This window comes from Felis catus, chromosome A1 (genome assembly GCF_018350175.1).
Source record: "Felis catus isolate Fca126 chromosome A1, F.catus_Fca126_mat1.0, whole genome shotgun sequence".
In the NCBI taxonomy this organism is placed as follows: Eukaryota; Metazoa; Chordata; class Mammalia; order Carnivora; family Felidae; genus Felis; species Felis catus.
In genome coordinates, this window is record NC_058368.1 from 21,994,701 (window position 1) to 22,020,096 (window position 25,396).

The 25,396-nt window shown below is 36.7% G+C and overlaps 1 protein-coding gene across 7 annotated transcripts in view; it reads right to left on the minus strand.

Moving 5' to 3' along the window:
- SETDB2 (SET domain bifurcated 2) overlaps positions 1 to 25,365 on the minus strand; it is a 56,415-nt gene extending 31,050 nt beyond the window's left edge. For 2 of the 7 annotated variants that reach the window (XM_045034409.1, XM_045033399.1), the window contains exons 1-6: positions 24,716 to 25,359; positions 23,451 to 23,546; positions 16,935 to 17,298; positions 10,391 to 10,516; positions 9,360 to 9,425; positions 5,761 to 5,857 (exon numbers count right to left, since the gene is read on the minus strand). In XM_045034409.1, the coding sequence (XP_044890344.1) occupies positions 5,761 to 5,857; positions 9,360 to 9,425; positions 10,391 to 10,516; positions 16,935 to 16,950 (305 nt within the window). In that variant the 5' untranslated portion in view covers positions 16,951 to 17,298; positions 23,451 to 23,546; positions 24,716 to 25,359. 7 annotated transcript variants of the gene reach the window in all.
- Positions 25,366 to 25,396: the final 31 nt, after the last annotated feature.

Below are 25,396 nucleotides of genomic sequence, written 5' to 3' on the forward strand. Positions count from 1 at the left end.
CTGATAAATTGGGGGAACCTGGGTGGCACAGTCAGTTAAGCTTCTGACTTTGGCTCAGGTCATGATCTCGCAGTCCATGAATTTGAGCCCTGAGTCAGGCTCTGTGCTGACAGCTCAGAGCCTGGAGCCTGCTTCAGATTCTGTGTCTCCCTCTCTCTCTCTGCCCCTCCCCCACTTGCACTCTCTCTCTCTCTCTCTCAAAAATAAACATTAAAAATTTAAAAAAAAACCAACAACACCACAAACCTGATATATCGGATCCCCATATACTTGTAAGAACTGTAGAACTCTTAGCACATGATACCTCCATCTAAACCTGTGCACTACCCACAACAAAACTCCAGCAAGGCTTCTAGCAGCATAAGACCAAGTCTCTGGGATGACCCAAGCCCCCCCACTAACGTGCCTGCCTAAGAAAGCTCAAGGCTGTCAAGACAGTTCATGGTTTCTTGTAGCCAAAACCTGAAGATAAGCTCCTGACCTTCCTTCCTTAGAACAGTTACTAAAAAAGGGCTTACAATTGTGAATCTTTCTTCCATTCCTCTAAGATGTGTATTTATCTCCTACAACTCAAGAGTGCCTTTCTCAAGGTCCTGAAGGGCCTTCCTTTGAAAGTTAATCATCAGGAAGGGTAAGGCCTCTGTCTTCCAGTCTCTGTGGGAGGAGAGATCCTAACATTGATGATTCCCAGCTAGGACACATAGCTGGCCTCATAAACATTCACACTGACTCTTTGTAATTTTTCACTTGGGTTCCTCTCTTCTATCTCTACTCCCTCATTTGCCTTTAAAACACTAGTCACCCCAGCATAAACTGGAATAGAGCTCAGCTTTTTTCCTTAATATCAGTAGTTACTGCATAAAATGTTTTCATCACTTCAATGTCTGGTTTTGTTTATCTTTGACACTTGTTACCAAACTTCAGTAGTTATCAACATGTTGCCTATTTTACTTCTATTTTCCCCCCTCTTGCCCCACACTAAAACATGGGGTATTCTAAAGCAAATCCTAGACATTACATCTTTTACCTGAAATAATTCAGTATGTATGTCTAATAAATAAGGTTTTTAGGGGCATCTGGGTGGCTCAGTCGGTTAAACATCCGACTTCAGCTCAGGTCATGATCTTACAGTTCGTGAGTTCAAGCCCTGCATTGGGCTCTGTGCTGACAGCTCAGGGCCTGGAGCCTGCTCCAGATTCTGTGTCTCTCTCTCTACCTCTTGCCCGTTCACACTTTCTCTCTCTCAAAAATAAACATTAAAAACAAAAAAAATTTTTTTTCAAGTAAGGTTTTTAAAAGAACCTACAATCTCAGTGACCCATCTTCACATATCAGTGATTATTTTAAAATCTGAATCAGAATTCAAACAAGTCCCACACGTTGGATTTGATTCAGATGTCTTTTTGTCTCTAATCTTATAGCAGTGCCCCTCTCTCTTCATTTTATGACATTTATTTGTTGCAGTTGAATAACTGTGTCATTTGTCCTGTAGAATTTCCCACATTCTAGAATTTGGTTGATGCTTCCCTTGTGGTGGTGTCATTTAACTCATCCCTCTATCTGGTAAATCAGTAGTCAGTTTTAGAAGCTTGATTAGATTCAAGTTCAATTTAGGTGGTGGGGGGCAGGGAGGACAGTGCTATAAATCTTTCACTTAATAGTTTAGTTATTCACTCATTAACATTATCTAAGTCAATGCTACTCAAGGTATGGTGGTGCCATCCCACAGTGGTTGGCTACCAATTCATAAGTACAAAAATATAAAGTTGTAAAAGTTTAGGAACTTTTACAGCAATTTAACACTGCTGCAACATTTCATTGTATTTTCTGAGTATTCATCCTCAATAAATTTGAAGTTTAAAACAAAACAAAACAAAACACCTGTTCTTACCACAATTAGTTTAACAGCACTGGCCTAAGGTCACTGTTTCTTTGGGAAAGGGGGGGAAGTTGTAAAAATAACAATCTTCTAATTCTACCATTTCTACTGCATTTTTTGGCTGGAATTCTTTGATAAAGAAGAAATTTTCCTCATCAACTCTTGGGTTATCTGAAATACAGTTAATATAGGAAAGGCAGGATAAATGCTTGATTCTTTCTCTTTAATTACTAGTGCTCAGAATGGTGAGTTGTATCCTAGCAACTACCAAAGTGACTGATTTTTAAATTTTGTTTAATGTTTATTTATTTTTGAGAGAGAGAGAGAAAGAGAGAGCGTGAGCAGGTGAAGGGCAGAGAGAGAGGAAGACAGAATCCAAAGCAAGCGCCAGGCTTCAAGCTGCCAGCACAGAGCCCAACGTGGGGCTTGAACTCATGAACTGTGAGACCATGACCTGAGCCGGAAGTCGAACATTTAACCAACTGAGCCACCCAGGCACCCCCAGTGACTTTTAAAATGTTATTTTTAAAATTTAAAATGGGTTTTTAAGTATTTAATGTGTTTAAATCAATCACAGTGATTATTCCTTTTGATATCCAAATTGTGCCATTTTTTGGTCAGTGGGAGCTCTTTCAAGTTTGCTCCTATCTTTCTAACACACTTGGTAGTCTTTGATAGCCTTCTTGCTTTCTGTCACAAGATGCCCCAGGTCTGGAGTTAGCCATTTCTCCAAAGGACTATGGTTCCACTTAATGAGCAATAACATTTAGAGACCACAATCATGGCACTAGGAGGTACACACATTTTAACCAATACAGGCTAACCAAACCGATTCTCAAAAAGCCGGATCAATTTATACAGTATGAGTGTTGATCAATTGATTATTCTAAAAATTTTAACTAATTTGATAAATGAAAAACAGTACTTTATTACCTCCTTAATGTTTTTCTCTAGGAATAGAGAGATTGAACATAATTTCATGTTTACTGGTTTTTCCCTTATGGTTAACTGTCTGTTCATATGCTTTCTCCAATTTCCTATCAGGGGTTTGTTTGTTCATTCACTTATTCATTCTTCCATCAGATTTTTTGAGTGCCTGCTATGCACCAGGCGCTACAGAAGTAATGATGAAAAGCTCTGCTATCTCAAGGAGTTTACATTCTAGACAAAGAACTAAGTATATATAATAAAGTGTAAATAATGTAATGAGTAAATTGGTGATACATAATGTCATGAAAGACATCTAATCTTTATTATTACTATGATTATTTTTTAGGATTCTAATTTTTAATTAATTAATTTTTCCATGAATTGGGAGTCCAGTTTCATCTGGAATTTATTCTGATGTGCCATGAAGATCTAACTTAAATTTTCTAAATAATATCCAATTGTTCCAGAGTCATTTACTGAATAACAAGTCTTTCTTTTACTGGATGACTTCTGACTTACTGACTTAACAATACCCCACATTCTTACAGATACATAAAAATGTTATTTTTTTCTATGCTTATTTGGTCTCTTGATGCAATTGTTAATTCTTCTACCAATGTGTTTTTTTTTTTTTCCTATAGGTTGACTCTTGATTTTGGCTCAGGTCATGATCTCAGTTTCGTGAATTAGAGCCTCTCAATGGGCTTTGCACTGACCTAGAGGAGCCTGCTTAGGATTCTCCCTCTCTCTCTCTCTCCCTGCCCCTGCCCCCACTTGCACTTGCTCTTGCTCTCTCTCTCTCTAATAAACTTAAACAAAATAAATAAATAAATAAAAGAATAAACCAACTCTTGCATTTATGTTTGAAATAAAAATTTTAATGAAATAAATAGAAAATGAGAGAGTTTTGGTGGTAATTTATATGAAAAAGAATCTTGTATTTTAGTGATTTAAAGTGATTGAACTTGTTTTTACAAGGTAATGAAATTTTGTAGATCAGAAGACCAGAATTTCTGGCTTTCTCTGAGAGTATTTTTTTTTTTAATTTTTTTTAACGTTTATTTATTTTTGAGACAAAGAGAGACAGAGCATGAACAGGGGAAGGGCAGAGAGAGAGGGACACAGAATCGGAAGCAGGCTCCAGGCTCTGAGCCATCAGCCCAGAGCCCGACACGGGGCTCGAACTCACAGACCGCGAGATCGTGACCTGAGCTGAAGTCGGATGCTTAACCGACCGAGCCACCCAGGCACCCCCTCTGAGAGTATTTTAAAATAAGTATCAAACGGGGTGCCTAGGTGGCTCGGTCGGTTGAGCATCCGACTTTAGCTCGGGTCATGATCTCACAGCTCATGAGTTCGAGCCCCGCATCAGGCTCTGTGCTGACAGCTCGGAGCTTGGAACCTGCTTCGGATCCTGTGTCTCGCTCTCTCTCTGCCCCTAACCCACTCACATTCTATCTCTGTCTCTGTCAAAAATAAATAAACATTAAAAAATTAAAAATAAAATAAAATAAGTATCAAACTGTAATGACATCTCTAGTATTTGCAAATGCCAATCATATGCAAAATAGTCAATCTGTAACACTCATAAACACTAAAAAAACAACAAAAAGAATTCTAGGGGAGCCTGGGTGGCTCAGCTGGTTAAGTGTCCAACTTTTGATTTTGACTCAAGTCACGATCTCATGGTTTGTGAGAGCGAACTCTGCACCAAGTTCTGTGCTGGCATCGCAGCCTGTTTGGAATTCTCTCTACCTCACTCCCTCCCTCTCTGCCCCTCCCCTGCTCATGCTCTGTCTTTCCCTCTCAAAATAAATAAGCATAAAAAAAAATTCTACACTGACATTTTTTTTGTCAATTTAATATGTAGCTGAAAAGACAGACAAAATAAGGCAATTAACTTAAGAACTTTCTTTATGAAGACACTTTTGTTTTTGAAATTGTTCCCTGGTGTAGCACAAAATACTTTCAGGAACTTCCTTTAAACTACTTCTTAAAGGTTTTAGTATAGGTGTTACTTCCTAAAAATAAAGATTATGTGTCACAATGTCAGATTTCCTTTCATACGATTCTACTTTATGCTAAGGAATCTTCACTGAAATGGTAAAAGGAGAAAGAAACAGTCAGAAAAATTTAGCCTATTCTCCTAAGTACTTTAGAGCCATTTAAGTATTTGAAAAGCTGAACTGGTACTGAAAGAAATACTGTTTGGGGCACCTGGGTGGCTCAGGTGGTTGAGCATCTGACTCTCGATTTCAACTCAGGTCATGATTTCATGGTTCATGTATCCCTCATGTATCCCTCTCTTTCTCAAAATAAATAAACTTAAAAAAAAAATACTGTTACCCTCCACTTTAAAAGAAATAATCTAGGACTGCTGGTTCAGGCAGCAGTGCATGTGACTTTTGATCTCAGGGCTGAGTTTAAGCCCCACATTGGGAGTAGAGATTACTTAAAAATAAAATCCTTAAAAAAAAAATACTCCAGGAAAAATAATTTTTTAGTTAAAAAAATTGCCAACTTGGTAGCTTTTAGTATATTAATAACATACACAAAGACATCTTTTTTTTTTTTTTTTTTTTTTAAAGTAGGCTTCAGGTCCAACACGGGGCTTGAACTCTTGATCCTGAGATCAAGAAGTGAACTGAGATGATTCAAGTCAGATGCTCAACCAACTGAGCCCCCACGTGCCCCTATACACAAAGACATCTTAAGCTAAATTTTATTCAAAGACTTGATTACCTAGGGATGTTAACAAGTAAATACCTTGTTAAGAGACTCATGAACCTTTATCCTACATAAAATACTAAAATTTATGACTTTTCAAGTTGATGGGAAAAATTTTTTTTATATATTTTATCTATTCTTACGTCAAATGATTAGAAAGAATAATTCTCTTTCCGGAAATGACAGCATTGACAACATAAAAAAAATTTAACCTATATACATACAGAAATGTACAGTCTTCTGGAAAGGAGTCTTCATATGATGTAGAAGGCAATGAACCTGATTTGTTTTCCTGTTCATTCTGGATCACTGATGTATGATCTACATGAAAAAAATACAAACATGAGTATTAAATATATCAAGTTAAGAATCATTTACTCTAATATCTAAATAATATCTTTATTGATTAGAGATACATGGCGCCCTTAAATCTGCAAACATATGAAAATATCAAGATTAAATTAAAAAATCAGGTGTGAATATTTTCAAAAATATTGACAAAATAAGATATGATCAAGTAAAAGACTTAGGGTAGAAGATACTTCTACTGGAGAAAATCTAGTTTGCCCTGAACTTTATTTGAATTTTAATCAACCTTTAAGGTAAACATCAAGTATCCTTATTTCTGCCTGTATTTTATAGAAAAATAACATAGCTCGTACTACAAAAGGTCAAAAAATGGAAAATTTATGTTATCTTTTGCTTTCTCATTGTTCCCACTGCTATCTATATTTTTGGAGGGTGGGGTATTTGGGTACCTCTTTTTGTACTTCCACTTGTCTTTTCATATTAGTCTTTCCTATATCTTTCTTCACTTAATTTCTTTTTATTTAAAAAAAAAATTTTTAACATTTACTCATTTTTGAGACAGAGTGTGAGTGGGGGAGGGGCAGAGAGAGAGAGAGAGAGAGAGAGAGAGAGAGAGAGAGAGAGACAGAATCCGATGCAGGTTCCAGGCTCAGAGCTGTCAGCACAGAGCCCAACACAGGGCTTGAGCCCATGAACTGCGAGATCAGGACCTGAGCTTAAGCTGGATGCTTAACTAACTGAGCCATCCAGGTGCTCCTGCATTTAATTTCATCCTCTCTCTATCTTGTGTTTTTTCTACTTCATCTATTTTTACTCTCTAACATGACTACAATAATAGAAGTAAGCTGTGTATTTAGTGAAAAAAGTTATGGATTCCCTGTTCTTATTTTGAAAAATGGTTATGTAGAATATTCTATGTTTGGTTTAAAGATATTTTTTAAACATGTTTTTTCCTATGCATTGAGGACCTTTAAGAAAAAAAGGGATTCTCATCTTGCTTCAGGTTATTAACTTACATTGGTCTTTTACTGCAGATCAATCTTATTAAGAAGAAAAAGTTTGGGGCACCTGGGTGACTCATTTGGTAAAGTGTCCAACTCTTGGTTTCAGCTAAGGTCATGAATTCACAGTTCATGGGCTCAAGTCCCTCATAGGGCTTTGGGCTGGCAGCAGGGAGCCTCCTTGGGATTCTCCCTCTCTCACTCTCTCTCTGCCTCTTCCTTGCTCACACACTCTCTCAAAATAAACATTAAAAAAAAAAAGGGGGGGCGCCTGGGTGGCGCAGTCGGTTAAGCGTCCGACTTCAGCCAGGTCACGATCTTGTGGTCTGTGAGTTCGAGCCCCGCGTCAGGCTCTGGGCTGATGGCTCAGAGCCTGGAGCCTGCTTCCGATTCTGTGTCTCCCTCTCTCTCTCTGCCCCTCCCCCGTTCATGCTCTCTCTCTCTCTCTCTGTCCCAAAAATAAATAAAAGTTGAAAAAAAAAAAAAAGGAAAAAAACTGTAAGTAAATAAAAGAATAGTTTAAGTTATAACATGAGGCCACTACTTGGCTATCTGGAAAATAATTATCCCTCTTTAATTATCAAGATAAAGGTTTAAAATCTGATAGTTGAAAAGAGCTATAATACCTGATTAAAATTAAGTTTTACAAATTAAGCGTTTCTGATTTTTCCCAACTAATTTCTTTGCATAAATCATAAAAATCCATACTAACAAATATGAATAGAATAAATGTATATAAACATAATTAAAAATAAAACTTACTGAAACATGGAGATTTTATTTATTTTGAGAGAGAGAGAACAAACCAGCAAGGAGGGGCAGAGAGAGATGGGGACAGAGAATCTGAAGCGGGCTCTGTGTTAACAGCAGAGAACCTGATGCGAGGCTTGAACTCAAGTACCATGAGATCATGACCTGAGCCAAAATCAGATGCTTAATGGACTAAGCCACCCAGGAGCCCCCAAACGTGGAGATTTTAAAATTAATCATCAGATAACGGAGGAAAGGGGAAATAATAACTCCCCTCAAGAAAACAGTATCCAATCCTTTGTTTGGGGACATAGCACATATTTACAGTTAGACACAAACAAAGAAAATAAAGGTAATCAGTGGTTTAGGACTCAAGTTGGATATGGGATACCTTGTTTTGACCTTAACATGAAGTCCTTTTGTCTTTCCCAGTTTCAATGTTTTTTAAAAAGTAAATACTAACATGAAACTTTATTACTAGAAAGTTTTTAATCTTTGTTTTGCCAACAATGTCAATTACATAACTCAATTCCTTACTTACAAATATTGCTCTATACCATTGGCAAATATATACTCTTGATAAATTCATTACATTTCAGAGGAACCATATAAAAATACAAAATTGTAATATTCAACATTTCTATTGATAAAATTATCACAAAAAAACCAAAACTCAATTTACTTTGTTAGCGAGAAATAAATTGTTTTAGAATTAGTTCCTCTTACCACCTCCTGCATTTAAAAGCCTCTTCTTGCAAAACTAGGGTGATCTCTCAAGTATGTTGATTCCAAATGCTACTGAAAGATACTGAGTAAGGTTGTTTTCTTAAAGAAACTACTCTTGGGGCACCTGGGTGGCTCAGTCGGTTAAGCGTCTGACTTCAGCTCAGGTCATGATCTTGCGGTTCGTGGGTTCGAGCCCCGTGTCAGGCCCTGTGCTGACAGCTCAGAGCCTGGAGCCTGCTTCAGATTCTGTGTCTCCCTCTCTCTCTGACCCCCCCCCGTTCATGCTCTGTCTCTCTCTGTCTCAAAAATAAATAAACATAAAAAAAAAAAAAAGAAACTACTCTTCTAAAATTATACATTAGCTACTGAAATTGAGAATACTTTTGAATAAGAAAAAGGTTTCTTTAAAATAGACTCATGATGTTAGGCTATATTTTCAGAGACTTAAAACCTTAAGACCCCATATTATGTAAGTTAAAATTATTATAATTTGCTAATAATATTTAGCAGCATTAAAATCCAGTAAAGTACCTTCTCAATATTTTAGGAAATTTGAGATAGACTAAGATTTATAGGAGAGTGATTCTGATAAAACAACTTTTTATTTTCCTAGTTCTGGTACAGTATCTTTGATCAATTCCTCCAAAACCTAATTTGTTTAGAGTCTGCAAGACTAATGGTCTAATAATCTAGAAATAAAAAAATTTTACACTAACTTATCTATGCCAGAATATACCTTTCTAGTACTGTTTTTCACACAAGGTGGGTTTACAGTAGTCTGGGGTCTTAGAATTTTTTGAAGAAGTGATACATTTGTTCATTTCCTAAGAGGCTTAGAAGAGTGTGCATTTCCTATCGCTGGATGGGTAGGACTTTTTATTTAATAGGGACGCTGATTTATATAATTTACCAATATAGGTCTTACATTTTATATTAAATTATCTTTAGATAATCTTACATAATCTGAACTAAATTAAGCCTGCATCAAGTCAAGAAAATAACAGAATACTCAAAATTGGGATTATTAATGCACGTACCCTTTATCAATGTTGAATTGTTACTTATGGTTGCTTCATTCACTAGAATCATTGCTTGGATGTATTCTGTTAAGGAAAGGAAAAATGCATGAAAACCAGCAGCAGCAGCAGCATTTTCATTGTGCCAGCTACTGTGCTAAATAATTTATGTACTTTATCTTAATCTTCATTAACTCCTCTGAGAGATTCTTATGATTACCTGCATTAGAAACAGAAATTGAAGCTTAGGAGTTAAACTATTTATTCCAGGTCATTCAGCTAGGAGTTGTTAGAACTGGATTCAAAACTAGATATATCTGACTCATGAAGGAATGAGAAGGAACATTAAAATGAAAAACAGCGCTACTGTTTGGACAAGCAAACAAAAGATTAATGTTATAAAAACATCCACAAAGTATTAAGAAGAGTCCAAATGAAAATTTGCTTGAATATCTTATGTCCTGAAGGAAAGAAGTAAATTTCTACCTAAAAGTCTTCTGTCCTACAACCAACCAGGGTTGAAAACAAAGAAACAGAAAAAATACAAACTTGGCTGACGGAACTGACTGCTGAAATAGAAGGCAAGTTCTGATTAAAGCAGGCAAAATATCGTTACATGTACTTTCGCATTCTTAAAAAACATTAGGTGTCTCTGCGTAATGGGGTGGTGGATAATTTTTGTTATACTTTTCTATTGGTACTAAACGTTGTACAATGAGCAGATATTACTTTTGCAATACCCATCACCCCTCAAAAAGAGATAAAAAGAGAAAGCAAAGATAAAATGTGGGGAAAACAAGGGAGCCTGACAGAAAAAGAGATAAACTCATTAGCTAACATTCAAAGTAATCATTTTCACCCACTTTTACAAAATGTCTATGGCATATGGCAAAAGCGTGTTTTTGTCAAAGCAGAGTACAAACACACACAAAGCAAACAGAACTGATAGGCTCTTAGATAACAAAAGAAACATAGTGGAAACAGCACTGTATTATACTGCCAGTGGGTAACATTTAACATTAAATGTATTAAAAGTTTTTTGTGCTTCATACCTTTATTTGTGGCAGACCCATCTTTAATCTTTTGTTTCAGTGATTGTAACACATTTTGCACTTGTTCAAAAATGGAGTCCACTTTTCCATCATCTTCCAGCTCCATCCAGAAAGTTTTTGCATCACCTATAATGAAAGTGAATAGCTTAAGAGCTCAATAAAAATAGACTGTAATTTCCCCAAGGCATATGTTATAGAGAATCCACGTGGTTTCTAAATAATGTCAAGATTTAATTGGTCTGTTTTTTTCCTCGAGGAAAAAGATTTTTATCACTGTTTCTTTATAAAGAATAGCAAAGAATATGACCTAAATATCTTACTCATTTCTGCTAACATAAAAATATGTTGAAAACTTTAATGGTACTATTTCTGGTGTCCCTGGAAAACAGAAGGAATGGCTTCATTCTAGGCTGGTGGTAGATGTACGTATAAGCATTTTAAAAGTTTCAGAGATATAACCTCCACTGAGTACGGAAATGGTTTTAGAATGAAACATCTCAAGAATTGGTGAACTAAATGTCTAACAATAACGTTTTTAAATCTTTTATAATTTTTAAATAATTATATGAAGCCAAAATAATGTTTATACTTTTTATAGATAGCTATATAGATGAGCCAATATTTCATATGCCCAGCAAATAAACACCTTAGTCATAAATTCCTAGAGAGAGGTGCCTGGCTGGCTCAGTTGGTAGAGCATGCAACTCTTGATCATGGGGTTGTGAGTTCAAGCTGCATGTTGGGGATAGAGTTTACATAAAAAAAAAAAATTTCCTAGAGGAAATAATTCTTTGAAAGCTGAACACAGAAATATGAGAAATACAATTAAACTGGCAAAGCCCAATCTCACACAAAAGTAACAAAAATACCTAAAATGTTAACATTTATTTGTTAAAATGTTAAATGTAAAAACATATAAAATGTTCAAAATTAACAGGGCCTTAAAGAACAGAGAGACATGATTATTGCACTTTAGAAAGGTCACTTGAGAAGCCATTCAGAGGATTAATAGAGAGCCTAGTAAGCTTACAAAAAATATATTTTCCTTAATAAAAATTAAACCTACATCTCTAGGTTCAGCAGTGGGGTGAGAATAGTCATAAAGGCTTAGGCCTCATAGTCCCAAATCTCCCTGGCAAAGTCACCTTACCCAAAGGGGATCTCTGGCTAATTAGGGATGCTGCCACCATCGCAGTCTCAGAAGGGGTGTTGTTTCCCTGTTGTCACTTTGGCCTGATGCCTCCAAGACCAAGCCTACTTTTAACTCCCCATAGGACAGCTGAGACAAGATTTTAAACAAATGCAATGTGAGAGGACACAAAGGATGAAGAAAGAGGTATTAGAGGCAGGAGAAGCCATGCCATGGAGAGCCTTTCACTTGAGTTTTATACAAAAGCCTATGGGAGCCACTCAAAAGGTTTAAGCATCTTATATGTGATTAGTTTCTTAAAAGGTCACTCAGGTGGCAGGGGAAAGAGGGAGGAATCAAGAGTGATTTCTAAGTTTTTGACTTGGGCAACCATATGCACAGTAATAGTATTCATTGAGATAGGGAATAAAGACAGAAGACAAGTGAGAAATTTAAGTAGGGCAAGTACACTGGGTATACAGGCTCCAGAGTAAGATCTGGTCCAGTTATACGAATTCTGGAGTAAATGGTACATAAATGCTTGAGTAGATGTAATTAAGGACAACGTATACAATGAGAAGAGGGTTTTTTTTCTTTTTAAATGTTTACTTATATTTGAGAGAGACAGAGAGACAGAACATGAGTGGGGGAGGGGCAGAGAGAGAGGGAGACACAGAATCCGAAGCAGGCTGCAGGCCCTGAGTTGTCAGCACAGAACCTGACATGGGGCTCAAACCCACAAACCGTGAGATCATGACCTGAGCTGAAGTCAGACGCTTAACTGACTGAGCCACCCAGGCGCCCCGAGAAGAGGATTTTCTATATATAAGACACAAGTATAAGAAAAAAGAATCAGGGAGATCAAGAAGGAGCAAACAGGTGGAAGGAAAACCCAGGAGAATAGCATATCAGGAGTCAGTGGAAGAACAGAAGTGGTGATTAATAATCTGGGCTTTGGAGTTCAGATGCATTTGTGTTTGAATTCCAGCACTAGCAGTCATTAAGCTGTGTGACCACATCTATAAAATGGGAATAGTGATAGCATATAGCTCACAGAGTTGATGTGCAGATAAGCATGTGGCCTTTATCTAGAAATTACTGTAATTTAACAGGGACATAGTCTTAAGCACAAGAAATTAATCTCTACTTGTGGAACTTTAGATATCATTTGGCTGAGAGGGAAAAGTATCTTGTGAAGGACCTTCCCAGAATCCTTAAAATCATTTTTTCACTGAGAGATCACCAACAAAAATCACAGCTTTTAGACAAAACTATTCATGAAAGCACTTAATTGGTTGTTACTATGTTTCTTTTCATGAATGAGTTAATACTCCACACTAGGGATTTATCTTTATCTGAGGTGGACATCTAGACAGAAAGGATTTTGAAAGATACTTAGAAATAGCTTCTAGTAGCATTATAATCTTCTGGAATCATCTACAACTCTCACCTGTCCTGAGAAAGCCAGCAGCATCACTGCTTAGTGATGTTGAAAAGACCACAATTAGGATTCATCTGAATTTGTTTTCCAGTGACTATCATTTAAAACTGTGTTCAAAATGTCAATTCATGATACCAAGTTATTCTGATAGGAAATACTTAAATTATCTGAAAAGTGAACAGGGTAAATTACTAGTTTTAGAATGGATTAATGGACACTGGAAATAGAATTTAAGAAAATAAAGCCAATCAGAAAATACTGAAACTGTCTGCTTGTATAATAAATGAAAGTAATTTAGAAATTCATATTTATTTATTCTGGGTTTTTGATATTGTTCTTTATGGTATCATTATTTCATATGGCTAGTTTTAATTCTCATTTAAATGGTTCTTATTCCTCACGTCTTCCCTCTTGATCATTTTTGTCTTCTCAGTATGGGAATTTTTAACCACAGTAATATTAAGAAAAAAAAAGGTAACTGATTTATCTGAAAAATGAGATTAACAGATCCAGTTAATAACTTTTTTGAAGAGGCTAAATGAATATCACATGGAGAAAAAATTGAGTCATTTCATTTCAACTGTATGCCATCTAGATGTTTACCAAAATGTAAATAATTTTGGTTTCTTGCTCCTTTTCTTTGTACTGTATGTATGTTTGAGATTATAATCTAATACTGTAAATATTTCAGTATATTGCACTAGAAAACACTTACAAGGAATAAATCCTTGAACTGAAAATCAAATCAGTATACTAATATTGCTACTTGCCTGTAGAAATGAAGAATACCATCTCATTATTCTACTGTTTGTCCTAACTTGCTCCCTTAGCTAGATATGACTATTGCAGGGACATAATCACTAAGTGGGAAGTATAGTTGCTTTGGAAAGAAGACAAATTATATAGTTACATTATATTGTGTCTCTCAATCTCCCTTGACATACACTGTCTATGTAAAAAGGCAATACTCAAGAATCACAGCTAGATGAGTTATTTGCTAGACACCTGTTTTTGGAGTATTAACGAAGTACACTGATAATAGGATATACACACACACACACACACACACACACACACACACACACACACACACACATATACATATATATATCCATCCCTACACACACACACACACACACATCCCTGGAGGTGCTTCAGGGCATTGGTCTAGAGGATCTCTATGATGCCTTTGAGTCTGTGATTAGCAAAGTGTGATCTATGAGCCTTTGGGGTCCCCAAATCCTTTCAGGGAATATGCTAGGTCAAATTATTTTAATAGTAATACTAAGACATTATTTGCTCTTGGTCGGCCGCTTAACCGACTGAGCTACCCAGGCACCTCTGCAAGTACACTTTTTAATTTAGAGATTTTTAAGTATCTTGTAGATGAAGTGCATACACTTACCCATTCTTTTTCAGACACTTCATGGCTTAAATTTTAGAGTCAGTTTAGAGTTCCCCATACTGGCATTTTCTTTTCTTTTCTTTCCTTTTTTTTTTTTTAAGTTTGTTTTGAGAGAAAGAAGGGTGCAAGCATGTGAAGGGCAGAGAGAGAGAGGGAGAGAGAGAATCCCAAGCATGTTTCGTGCCATCCGCATGAGCTTGAAGCGGGGCTGTACCTCATGAACCCTGAGATCATGACCTGAGCCGAAACCAAGAGATGACACTTAACTGACTGAGCCACCCGAGCACCCATGGAGCTTTATTTTCAAGTTGTGTTGAATATGTATGTGAATTTTTATAATGTTGGCATTATTCCATTGAATCTTACAGTTAATCTTATTATATCTTATTGATATAGAATATTTACTTATATATTCTACAATGCTTTTCAATGGAGTTTTAAAGGATTTAAGGAGTTGGGGTGCCTGCGTGGCCCAGCCAGTTGAGCATCTGCCTTCAGCTCAGGTCATGATCTCATGGTCTGTGGGTTCAAGCCCCATGTTAGGCTCTGTGTTGATAGCTCAAAGCCCAGAGCCTGCTTTGCATTCTGTGCCTCCCTCTCTCTCTGCCCCTCCCCTGCTCCCAGTCTGTCTCTATCAAAAATGAATAAATGTTAAAAATTTAATGAATAAAAAAAAAAGACATTATTTGCTCTCTTTTTTTTTTCTAGAATGACTTTAACTGATGGTACAAAAGCATTGGTGAGTAAAAGTCAGTATGTCTTAGCATGAATCAAGGGGATGGCACCAAGCTACCAGTAAATTTTCTAGTATAGTACCAGTATACTTTTCACCATCAATTTCACTTAAGAATATCCTTAATAAAGCAATATAAATGGTTACCACAGTACAATGGCTGTCTCAAGCAAAAGCACTAGTGAGACTGTTTGAATTACAGGCCAAACCAGCTAATTTTTTTCATGGAAAACTATTTTTACTTAAAAGTACTAATAAAAATTATAGTATTTTTAGACTTGGGTGTTTAACACACATTTTCTTGAAGAACAAAAAACAAAAAACAAAGTGAGCCTACCACCTGAAGTTCAATGTTGACAGCATTTGTTGCTAATTCACACTACCAAGTTAAAATTGGAAATTTGTAAACTTTACATGTGCCCTGGTAAGCCTGATAGCTTCTCAATAATTAATCACTTTTCGAGGAAATGGGTAGCAATATTAACAAATGTGATTTTTTAATATTGTATGATGAAATGTGTCAATATCTGGAAAATCTGCATGATTCATTGAACCAATATTTTCCAAGTGGCCAATGCATATTATAAAATCATAAAACACCTATTCAATGTGCAATAGATTTTCTGTAACAGAGTGTTAAAAAACTCACAGATATGTGTTCAAATTTCACACTACAACTGACCTGGAAGGAGTAACTACTTGTTGAGTTTTATAGTTGTATCCAAAAAAAAGTCCACAATTAGCTGAAAGGCTATTAATACTCTTCCTTTTTTCAACTTTTTGTCTGTGTGAAGCTTCATTTTCTTTATACATTTCAACCAAAGCAACATATCACAATAGACTGAATGCAGAAGTACCTGTGACTCTATACTGATATAAATAAATGACTGAATAAATACATAAATGGGAGAAAGGAGCTAAATCTCCCTTGGAGAAGAATTCCAAATAATTAATGTAGATATTCCATTCTCAAAGATGGGGAGCATAATCCCCATTCCTTGAATATGAACTATATATGAGGATTTCCTATCAAAAGTACAGCAGGGAAGGAAAGGGGAGAAAAAAGTAATTTACAGTGGAGAAACATAACACTATGTCTGACATAACACTATGTCAGCCAGGTGATCAAGCTCAGTATCAATGAGAGAGAAAGCATGTTGATATCATGTACTCTTGGCATAATGTGGTAAAAATGGCACTTTACCAATATGGTCTTCTTCCCAAAACTTGTAACCCCAGTCTAATCATGAGAAAAATAAATAAAACAATAATTACAATAGAGGGGTATCCTACAAAATACTTAGATACAAAATACTACAAAATAAAAAATAAGTCTGAGCAACTGTTATATCCAAGAGGACCCTATGAAGATATGACAAGTAAATACAATGTGGGATACTGGAACAGAAAAAGACATCAGGTAAGAACTAAGGAAATATGAATAAACTATGGACCTCAGTTAATAATAATGGTTCATTAATTGTAACAAATGTACCAGATAAAAATAAGATGTTAATCATCAGTAAAAGTGGGTGTAGAAGATATGGTAACTTTCTGTACTATCCTCTCAATTTTTCTTTAAAAAGTAAATCTAAAAGTGTTCTAAAAAGTAAAGAATAATTTTACAAAAGTACATTAAAGAACTGACTTAGCTTTACAGATACACAATTAGTTATCGACTATCAAAATTTTGGCTACATGAGAATAAGTCCTAAATTCCTTCAAATGTAGAACTGTCACTTGCAGTGAAAAGCCTTGAAAATTCCACAATTTGGCTAAATTAAGTAGTCTACATACTTTTAAACATAACGTTTAACAATGGTTTTCCAAACCTACCATTTTTTTCTCCCATCTTTTGGTGTTGTTTATAAACAAAAGTCTTCAAAATTAACTTTATCAATGGACTGAAATCACTTTGATAGGAGAATATAACTGGAATCCAACTGTGGTATCTATGAAATTTGTAGTTCTCAGAGAAAACACATCATTATGGCATTCTAAGCCCAATGTTCTTGGATACTTGAATTTTCAAATGTAACTGTGGTTGAAGAAACTTTGAAAAATGACTGCTAGTCCAACCTGATGACAAGTCCATGCAATTTCATCAAGCAAGTATTTATAGTCATATCAGATCATTGACAATATCTTTTTAAAAACAAAAACCAACTCCATCTTTTGGTCCATGGATGCATGAAACATTCTGTAAAGAAAACAACAAAGATTGGTATATATTTGTAAGGAATAAAATATATATAAGAAAAAAAGACATAACAATGCCTCTATCTTTTAAAATAGCATAAACTATTATAGAAACAAGAATACATATTAACTGGAAAAATGTGTAAAATATCAAAATTATGCAATTACAGAGAAATTAAGTATCACCCATATTTAAAATACTGTCAATTAACATAAACTATCCCCATTTTTTTACTTGTTTTTTAATTTTTTTTTTTTATGTTTATTTATTATTGAGAGACAGAGAGAGCATAAGCATGGGAGGGGCAGAGACAGGAGGAGACACAGAATCAGAAGCAGGCTCCAGGCTCTGAGCTGTCAGCACAGAGCCCAACACAGGGCTTGAACTCATAAACCACGAGATTGTGACTGGAGCCAAAGTCGGACACTTAACCAACTGAGCCACTCAGGTGCCCCATTTACTTTTTTAACTTTTTAAATTTTTAATAGATACTTTATAAAAACTTTTAAAATGGGGATAATAGCATTAACTACCTCAAAGGCATGTTGTGAGGATAAGAGTTACTTAGAATGGTGCCTGGCACATACAAAGGACTCAATAAACACTAGCAATTATTATTATTCTTTCAGTATATATACTTTAAAAATAAATTTTGGATTTTAGTGTATACAATTTCTTAATAATCTTCTACTGGTAACATATCTTGCACTTTTCCCCCTCATTAATATTTTTCTATAATATGACTTTTAAGTGGCTGTATAATGTACTTTGGTCAATAAACCACATATTATAGTACACTCAAAACTTTTAGTAATTAAATTTTAATAAATTATTAATTAGTACTGTACATAAACCTCTGTATTGGGGATTTAGATTATTTCCATTTTTTCAATATGATAAATGCTGGAATATACTTTATGCATATCTCTGATTATTTCCTCAAGAATACACTTAGAGATGGAACTACTAGGTCAAAAAGCGATCAATAATTCTCAGTCTCAGGATATTAATCAACATATGATAAATTCTGCTTCCACTCCCACACCAAGCCCAAATGTCAGATTTTTTAAAATTAAAAAATATAGTCATGCTAAAGACAAAAAGGGAATTTTCTATGGACCAAGTCTGTGAGACCTCCCTAGGGAAAAGAAACAGATGGGAAGCTGAAGAGATAATGCCAACCACCATCATAACACAGCAAATCCTCTCAGAGAAGATGAATGTACAACCCAGAGTCATCAAATACCCAAGGAAAGCTACACCATCAAAAAGAGACTTAACAAGCCCACCGAAAGATGGGCCTATCGTCAAGAGGAAAACAGAGCATCCTGAAAATAATTTTAAAACAAATGTTATTAAGGCACCTGGGTGACTCAGTTTGTTAAGCATCATGATCTCATGGCTTGGGAGTTTGAGCCCCACTTCGGGTTCTGTGCAAACAGCTAAGAGCTTGGAGCCTGCTTCAGATTCTGTCTTGGTCTGTCTGTCTGTCCGTCTGTCTGTCTGTCTGTCTGTCTGTCTGTCTCTCTCTCTCTCTCTCTCTCTCTCTCTCTCTCAAAAATAAACATTAAAGGGGCACCTGGGAGGCTCAGTCAGTCAGTTGAGCGTCTGACTTCAGCTCAGGTCATGATCTCGTAGTTCTTGAGTTAGAGCCCTGCATCTGACTCTGTGCTGATAGCTCAGAGCCTAGAGCCTGCTTCGGATTCTGTGTCTCCCTCTCTCACTGCCCTTCCCCTGCTCACACTCTGTCTTTCTCTCTCAAAAATAAACACAAAACAACTTTTTTAAAAATGTTAAAAAAATTAAATGTTATTGCATTTAATGTCCTCAAAGAGCTAAAGAAGGAAATCTCATCCATGAAATAACACAATTTTGAAAAATAACCAATTAGGTATCTTGGATATAAAAATAGTTGTTGAATAAACTCAATAGATAATTGAATAACAGCATAAACTCAGATGAAGAGCCAGTAGTAAGCTGGAAGACTGAGTTGAGTAATTCAGAACGCAGAGGAAATAAGAGGAATAAAACAGAGAGAATGAAGAAGAGGCAATAATGACCAAGAATTTCTCAAAACTGGAAAACATACAAGCTCACTAAGGGTCCACTGGGTACCAAGCAGGATAAAATACACACTACTAGACAAACTGTGGATAAACTAAAATATCAAGAATAAAGGCAAAGTCTTAGAAGCTTCCAGAAAATCTAGATTATCTAAAAGAAACACATATCATACTGGTAATCAAACTTCTTACCAGAAATGTCAGAGGCAGTAAGTTAAGGCAAAATAAGTCTGAGCCCAGAATGCCATTTCACCCAAGCTATACTTCAACAGAGAAGGTTAAAAAAAGAGACTTTTATAGACATTCAAAAAGCCAAATAGAGACTCTCTGAAAGAAATAAAGAAGTACCATAGTTGATTAAAAAAACTAACCTAGACTGAGGTATAAGAAGCAATAATGAGCAAATGACTAAAACACATTAATGCTAAAGACAGATTAAAAACGGGTTTTAATAATAAGTGAAACAAAAATGATAGAAATAGCCATAGGAAGTTGTATTCTTTTATAGAAGGGGGGTGGGAGGGGATCACTGCAAAAGTAGAGAAAGTAAAGTAGAAGCATGTCAAGTTCTTCTTCATAGGGAGAATATTAATACTAATTAAATTTGGATCTTGTTAGGAAAATATAAATTTAAGAACTATGCTGAAAATATAAAGGTAATATATATTTTTTATTATTTTTTTAAATAAACTCAAGACGGGTCAAAGAATTTAAATAAAAAAAAATTTTTTAATGTTTATTTACTTTTGAGAGTGTGCGCGTGCCTGTGTGTGTGTGTGTGTGTGTGTAAGCAGGGCAGGGGCAGACAGAGAGGGAGACACAGAATTTGAAGCAGGCTTCAGGCTCTGAGCTGGCAGCACAGAGCCCAATGCGGGGCTCGAACTCACAAACTGCAAGATCATGACCTGAGTCTAAATTGGGCGCTCAACTGACTGAGCCACCCAGGCACCCCTAGAGGTAATAATATATTTTAAAAAACATGTAGAACATAGAAAACTTGGGGCCAACCTCAATTAGAAAATGGAAATGGGAGGGGCGCCTGGGTGGCTCAGTTGGTTGAGCGTCGAACTTCAGCTCATGATCTCATGACTCATGGGTTTGAGCCCCATGTTGGGCTCTGAGCTGTCAGCCTGGAGCTGAAGCCTGGAGCCTGCTTCAGATTCTGTGTCTCCTTCTCTCTCTGCCCCTTCCTGGCTCTCCCTCTCTCTCTCAAAAATAGACAAACATTAAAAAAAAAAAAAAAAAACGAAATGGAGGGGCACCTGGGTGGCTCAGTCGGTTAAGCGTCTGACTTCAGCTCAGGTCATGATCTCCCAGTTTGTGGGTTCGAGTCCTGCATCTGGCTCTGTGCAAATAGCTCAGAGCCTGGAGCCTGCTTCAGATTCTGTGTCTCCCTCTCTCTCCTCCTCCCCCACTCACGTGCGCTCTCTCAAAAATAAACATTAAAAAAATTTTTTTAAAATAGAAATGGAAAAATAAGATATAAAAGATGCAAAGAGAAGTACTGTAAATAAGAGGACAAGAAAAAGGCCAAATTGTTAATCACAAAAAAGGTGACTGTGTTAATCTTACTTACTAAAGGACTCTCAAACTGGATTGTAAGCAAAGCCTAGTTATATTTTAAAATAAGAGACCCAGGGGCGCCTGGGTGGCGCAGTCGGTTAAGTGTCCGACTTTAGCCAGGTCACGATCTCGCGGTCCGGGAGTTCGAGCCCCGCGTCAGGCTCTGGGCTGATGGCTCAGAGCCTGGAGCCTGTTTCCCATTCTGTGTCTCCCTCTCTCTCTGCCCCTCCCCCGTTCATGCTCTGTCTCTCTCTGTCCCAAAAATAAATAAACGTTGAAAAAAAAATTTTTTTTTAAATAAGAGACCCACTTAAATTACACAAAATGTCATCAAAAGCTTGAAATAACACTATGTGAAAAAAGATACACCAGCAAATTTAAGAAATATTCGTATCAAACAAAATAGAATTTAATATGAAAACCAATAGAAGAGACAAAGAGAAATATTTTTTTTAATTTTTTTTTCAACGTTTTTTATTTATTTTTGGGACAGAGAGAGACAGAGCATGAACGGGGGAGGGGCAGAGAGAGAGGGAGACACAGAATTGGAAACAGGCTCCAGGCTCTGAGCCATCAGCTCAGAGCCTGATGCAGGGCTCGAACTCACGGACCGCGAGATCGTGACCTGGCTGAAGTTGGACGCTTAACCGACTGTGCCACCCAGGCGCCCCAAAGAGAAATATTTTACACTGACAGAACAATTCACATGTGTATCTAACTGAAATTACTGACTTAATACCAAATAGGCTCAAGAAGCAGAAATCCCAGTTAGAGGCAAAAGTATAAAAAAGCTAAAACAACAGTGAAAGATCTTACCAGAGCTACACACCACGTATCTCTACCTCATCCCCATTATACTAGGTCTGTTAAGTTTTATAGATATATTCTACAAAACTTTCAAGGAATGAATAATTTCTATCATATACGAACTGTTCCAGGGCAGGAAATATATGGGAAGCCATTTAACCTTTTTTTTTTTTTTTTTTTAACATTAGTATAACCTTGGCATGTAAGAAATTCAAGGTCAAAAGCACTTAGGGGTATAGAAGCAAATATAGTTAAGTAAAAATATACCCAGTAAAGTATATTACCAAAATAAAATTTATCCTAGGAATACCTAAAAAGTTTAACATTGGAAAGTTTATCAATGTAAATTCCTACATTATCATATGAATGGAAAAACCAACATCTGAGATGCAGAAAACAAAACAATTCAATGAAAGTCAGCAACTATTCTGGAGGCTGGGAGATGGGGGACTCTTAGCAAACTACCAATAAAAGAGAACTTCTTTAGGCCGATAAATACTCTCTACTAAAACCTAGCAAGGAACATCATACTTAATGATTGATGAAACCTTAGAAGCATTTTTATTAAAGTTAGGCACAAGGATGAGGACACTTGCCACCACTGCTCTTATTCACTATTGTACTGATGTCTGTGACAAATGCAGAAGATAAAAAAACACCTAAAGATTTTAAAGGAAAACAAGATCTACCTGTAGAATAAACAAAAACAAAATAAAGTTAAAAGACAAGGAAAGAGCTGAGAGAAAAGACTTGTAATCTATTTTAACAATAGTAACAAAAAGGGTACATAGCCAGAGACATTGAAGAAAATTTTATTTATTTTTTTAATGTTATTTATTTTTGAGAGAGAGAGAGAGAGAGAGAGTGAGAAGGCAAGTGGCAGAGAGAGAGGGAGACAGAACCCAAAGCAGGCTCCAGGCCCTGAGCTGGTCAGCACAGAGCCTGATGCAGGGCTCGAGCCATGAACCGTGAGATCATGACCTGAGCCAAAGTCAGAAGCTTAGTCGACTGAGCCACTCAGGTGCTCTGACACCGAAGAAATTTTTAAAAATTGTATAGGATACATGGTATCTAGGACACATAAAGAACTCTTTAAACCATTAAGAAAAAGATGACTCAACAGAAAAATGGGTAATTTTTAAAATAAATTATAGAAATTTACATAAATTATAGGTTAATAAACATGAATAGATACTGCAACCTTACTTAGTAATCAGAGAATGAAAACTTTTTTTAAAAAATGACTATTAATTTCACTCATCACATGGACAAAAAGAAGACAGTATCTCGTGTTGTTCTAAAAAAAATTTTTTTAAATGTTTATTTTTGAGAGAGAGTGAGAAAAAGAGATGGACAAAGTATGACCAGGGAAGGGGCAGAGAGAAAGAAGAGAATCAGAAGCAGGCTCCAGGTTCTGAACTGTCATCAGCACAGAGCCTGATGAGGGCCTCGAACCCACGAACCCTGAGATCATGACCTTAGCAGAAGTCAGACACTCAACTGACTGAGCCACCCAGGCACCCCATGGTGTTGGTCTAGACTGTAGGAAAATTGAACTTTCAAAACCTTTTTTGGGATGTGTAAATTAGTAGAGGTATTTTGAAGACAAATTTGTCAAGACCAATTAAAATTAAAAATGTTCATAACTTAAAACCAAGCAATCCCACTTTTAGGTACATATCCTTGAGAAATAGCACATGTACACAAGATAATACATACCAGGATTTCCCTGCAGCATTGTCTATAAGGTGAAAAACTGGGAACAACCAATGTCCATCAAAAAGAGAATGGCAAATAAAATGTGCTATATAGTACCTATCAAACAAGATATGACTTAATATAAAAAACCAGTAAGAGACAAAAATAAATATTTTACATTAACAGAACAATTCAGCCATACACTAAAACACTACCCAGCATGCATAAAAAATGAGGCATAAATTATAAGCTACAAATAACGTGTATAGACTTCAAAAACACTGTCAAATGAATAAAGCTACAAAATGATAGAGTATGCCACTATCACCATTTTTGAAAAACTACAAATGCATACATGAACGTATAGAGAATATTAAGTAAAAAAAAAAGACTTGAAGGTTCTGCACCAAAGTGTTTAGTATGGGGTAGTGAAGGGAAACTCGGGGATTGTGCTATCTGTAAGGTTCTAATTTTGCAAAAGGAGAATGTTAATAGTGTACTTAATGTAAAACTTAAGTATAAAAGTCCGTTTTACAGGCTTTTGGAGCACACTGCCAAACTGCTCTCTAAAAAGGTTCTACCAACTCCTATTTCCACCTACAGTACACAAGCAGACTAAAAGTTTTTTAAAGAAAAGCTCTCACCGCTGTTGTTCATACCCTGTGAAATTTTAAAAATTACTGAACAGTAAAGCATGTTTAGTGAAGAAAATTTGCAAAATATAACACATAAAGAAGAAAAGTTAAATCACTCTATTTCGCTTCAACTTATGGTTGCCTTGGTTTTGAAAAAGAGGCTGTTTATGAAACTGTGACCATTTCCTCTCTATTTCTCATTTCTTAATTATGATGACGGTAATAAAGTTTATTGAGTATAAACCATGTGTCAGGCACACTTCTACATACTTGACTTAATAATCTGCGTAACAATCAGGAGAGAAAACCAGCATGCACGTTTTTGAAGAGGATGCTAAAGTGTGTCATACGGTGACAGCGACAAAAAATAAGGAGCCAGGCAGGATGATTTCAGAGCCTGGTTGTTTTTTTTGTTTTTTTGATTATTCCACTCTACCTTTTGGAAGTTACCTCTTTGCCTCATACAGAACTCACTGCAGGTTTCCACATAATGAGGAGCACAGTTCATTAGCCACTGTTCCTTATTTTACTTAATGGGTGATTACTTATTGGGTTGTGGTTGATGAGAGTCAGGTGCCTTTAGGATCTGATCTCAATTACGTGATCTTGGACAAATGATTTCTACTTATTTAGGGCTCGTGTAAGTCTTACCTGTGAAATGGGTCAGTGGTTAAACCTTCATATTCTGCTTCTGGATTTTACACTGCAGTCCATTTTTCTGCAGTCCCTTTTACAGCCTCTGGTTCCCAGCTGCTTAGGAGTCACCTCACATTTAAGGTGTGCACTCGGAGACAGAAACTGAAATGGGGGTTGAGAACTCAAAATGCCCGCGGTCCCTTCTACAGCCTGGGACCGCAGGTGGGTAAAAGAAAAAAGGAGGTTGCAAGGGCTGGGGTCCACTCGGCCGAGGGTTCCGCCGCGTTCCCAGGTCTCAGGCCAAAGGAGCTGTCAGGGGGCCACCCAAGGCCGTGCCTCGGCTCCACTGCTTTATTCCGCCCGCCAGACCTGAAGGCTGCACTGGGCCCGCTCCGTTGGCGAGGCTGGGTTTCCCCGCGGGTCGGGCTGTTCTCCGACTCCACGCCACCAAATCCCACGACCCCAGATGCTCCCAAGCCAGGAAGTACTTCACCATTTACTAGACCTCACCTCTGCAACAACTGTCCCGCCTCGCCTCAGGCGGGAAAGGAGGACCGCCCAATCTCTTTCGTCCAGGCCTTCCTAACGCTAATCCCAAAAGGGAGGAGTCGTTCACCGAAAGCTCCCCCTACTCGGCCAGGAGCCCATTGGTTGGACACCCTACTGGGTCCACACCTCTGAGGATCCGCGCGCTTA